Source organism: Contarinia nasturtii, unplaced genomic scaffold (genome assembly GCF_009176525.2).
Source record: "Contarinia nasturtii isolate CC-2019 unplaced genomic scaffold, AAFC_CNas_1.1 Cnas_scaffold_3137, whole genome shotgun sequence".
Classification (NCBI taxonomy): domain Eukaryota; kingdom Metazoa; phylum Arthropoda; class Insecta; order Diptera; family Cecidomyiidae; genus Contarinia; species Contarinia nasturtii.
The window spans coordinates 1-3,032 of NW_022200449.1; the positions used below are offsets into that span (position 1 = coordinate 1).

The following is a 3,032-nucleotide window of genomic DNA, read 5'->3' on the forward strand; positions in this document are numbered from 1 at the left end:
AAAAAATTGATTAAAAGATAACTATCGTAGGGGCGCCGCGCCTGTCAGGGGATTTATCTAAAATTGATTGAAAGTGTGAAAAGATTGAAAAAGTTTTGTAGCTCCAATTGTTGTGTTTGACCCCTAGTATTTTATCACAATAATAATCTAGATAAAAACATTTCTATACGAGTTCAAAATAGAGTGACACTCCGTTGTTTAAACAATCGACATTCAAAACGATTTTGAATTATTGTTTTAGCGCTCGGAAAAACTATTCATTTTTTAATAATCCTGAACGTTTTATTGTTACCAATGATTTTAAAATATTGACACAAATTAAAGTAAAATAGTGAGACACACTATTCGGCTGCAATCAACATAGAAAACTAGAATTTCGTGGTTGAAAACTTGATTTTCGTTTCTCATTTCAGTTAATAATTTGCAATGAATCGAACGGAATTTTAGTTTGAACAATGAACTCATTCAGTGTGGTCATTCTATATTTTGGTGCAATTTTGATCAGTGGCATTTCAGGTATATTTCATTCCAGACGAAAATTATGTGCATTTTGAGCAGTTATTTTCTTAAATACAAAGTAATAAAAGAGCATTGAAGGCATATCATAGCCAACGCCCAAATTGATCTTGCAGGTGTGACGTAGAGACGAGTGTATTTTTTCGAGTTTTATTTTTTGAAGTAGATCAATTTCTTGTGAATTTAGTTTCGGTTGAAGTGGCCTGTATTTAGTAGAGTGTATATTTCGTTGTATTATATTGAAATTTTGAAACAGTGAATTTGGAAGGAATGCATGTATTAATGTATTGTTGGTTACTTGAGTATGATTTCCTTATGAGCCAATACTGAAAAATACACATACACTTTTGTATTAAACTTGAATCGTTTAGCATTCCTAAATGGAAGAGAACGGTTCTTTTCTCGTCATGTCGTCTTTTGCGTTGCTTTCTTCATATTGGTTGTAATTTTGCTTGTTAACAATACCAGACATTATAATGAGATATTTTCAGCCAGATGAGTCAGCTCAGCCAGATATCGTCAGGAGCTGAAATGGAGTGAAAACAATAAAAGTGATTGTTATAGTGATTGTAGCAATGTAAGTGTAATTATAACCATAACAATCACTTCTATTGTTTTCACTAAATTTCAGCCATCCCTGCGACATGACAGTGTATTGCAAAAAGTGACATGCTGGCGCCATGTACAACATGGTGGTGAAAGAACAAATTTTCATGTAAGAGCATGTACGACCACATTATTGATGTTAGTTGTTATCAACTTGGATGAAATAATTTGTGGTCGCAAATGCAAAATGTGCGTGGTCGCAAAGAGTGATCATAAAATTTATCTATTTTCAAAAATAAAATGTTTACAATTAGAAAATTCCTTGCGATTTCATCATTTTTGTATTTAAAATTTATTTCGTTTAAAAAAAAGTAGAAGAAAAAACAAATCGTCTATCACAGTGTGGTCGCAAATACGTTGTGTGGTCGCACATGCAAAGTTTGTTCTTTCACCACCATATTACAGGTACATGGCGCCACCATGTCACTTTTTTCATGTCGGGGGGATGATTTCAGCTTCTGACGATATCTGGCTGAGCTGAATCATCTGGCTGAAAATATCTCATTATAATGTCTGAACAATACAATAAACTCACTAATTCTCTCTTCGAAGATCTTCGTGCATGAATCTTTACCAGTGTCATTGTGGTTTTTGTTGCGTTCATCTGTCCATCGTCTATCCAAAAATCGTCTGTCCATCGTCTACACTTAATTAAAACCATACATTTTGAAAAAAAAAATGATGTAGCAAAATGATGAGTACACGGCCGTAGTTGTCCTAATCAAATAGTTATTATTTTTTTTAAATTCCAGATACTCGTTTCAAGCGAGCTGATAATGAGTAAGTACAAATGATTTGGTTACGAATCCATCCTTTCAATAGTTGAATAAGTACTTTGTGTATTAAACCATGTGCTTCAAAAATCCTTCCCTACAGCGAATCAATTCATGAAGCTGCCAAGACTGGTAAGCAAACAATGATCATTTATGGAATTTTTGACTGAAATTCTTTTATATGGTTTACTGTTAAACACAGGCAATACACAAAAAATTCATGAATTACTAAAAAATGGAGTGGATATTAACACTAAAGACCTTGGCAATAATATGACGGCATTACATTTCGCAATCCAAAATGGTAAATTAATTATGCTAACGTCATAGTCTGACAGCTCTTGTGCATAAAATTGCGCTTTATTTGATTGGCGCCAGTAGTCGATAGTTGTGTTGATATTAGAATGGATTGTTTTTTCAAGTTTTTCGAATTTTTGTTCATTTTAAACTTTAACCGCGTTATATCGTATTGTAGTATTCGAAAAACTACAAAAATCATCCATTTTAGTAGGCTTGTGATCGATTGACACCCGATGTGAATCTCCGAAATATTCAAATATTTTTTTGCTCACAGCTCAACTCAATGCAGCTGATTATTTAATAAAGAATGGAGCAGATATCAATGCGAAAGATAATAACGGATGGTCACCAATTTTTTTAGCTTCTCATAATGGTAAATAAATTTCAATTCAAAGGGCTAATTATTTCTGGTAACGTAAAACCTTCAAATTTAAAATGATTTAAATATTTGAAACGCTTTGTGTGGATTGCCGAAGAAGGCATATTCTAAATTGAAATGTATGATTATAATATTTTGATCAAGGGCAAATTCAATTTGTTCAAATGCTGGTAAGTTTTGCTCCCGACTTGAATATCAAAAATAAGGATGGGTGGACACCAATAATGGCCGCTGCTCAAGAAGGTGATTTAAATCATAATCAGCAAATGCTTCACACTTTACCTTTAGTAACAAATTTCCTTTAACTTGAATATTTAAAATGTCATTATTTTTCACACAATATGTTTACAAACAGCCACATTTTATTGTAAACTTTTCCAATTAAAGTAGGGGAGAGTCACGTAGGTTGAGACGGGTTTTGTTTTTTGGTCAAATTTTTTTACTTATACAATTTATCA

General features: G+C 32.6%; 1 protein-coding gene across 1 annotated transcript; it reads left to right on the forward strand.

Moving 5' to 3' along the window:
• Nucleotides 1-455: 455 nt before the first annotated feature.
• On the forward strand, nt 456-2,879 carry LOC116349801 (putative ankyrin repeat protein RF_0381). The gene is made up of 6 exons (XM_031781399.1): nt 456-516; nt 1,875-1,902; nt 1,999-2,027; nt 2,098-2,199; nt 2,470-2,568; nt 2,719-2,879. The coding sequence occupies exons 1-6, from the start codon at nt 456-458 to the stop codon at nt 2,877-2,879; spliced, it is 480 nt and encodes a 159-aa protein (XP_031637259.1).
• The last annotated feature ends 153 nt before the right edge of the window (nt 2,880-3,032 follow it).

Bases quoted from the DNA above. Each gene is read 5' to 3' on its own strand.
- LOC116349801 (XM_031781399.1), top strand. From the start codon at position 456: ATGAACTCATTCAGTGTGGTCATTCTATATTTTGGTGCAATTTTGATC. The intron at 517-1,874 runs GTATATTTCATT...TTTAAATTCCAG, and splicing joins TTTGATCAGTGGCATTTCAG to ATACTCGTTTCAAGCGAGCT. The intron at 2,569-2,718 runs GTAAATAAATTT...ATTTTGATCAAG, and splicing joins TTTTTTAGCTTCTCATAATG to GGCAAATTCAATTTGTTCAA.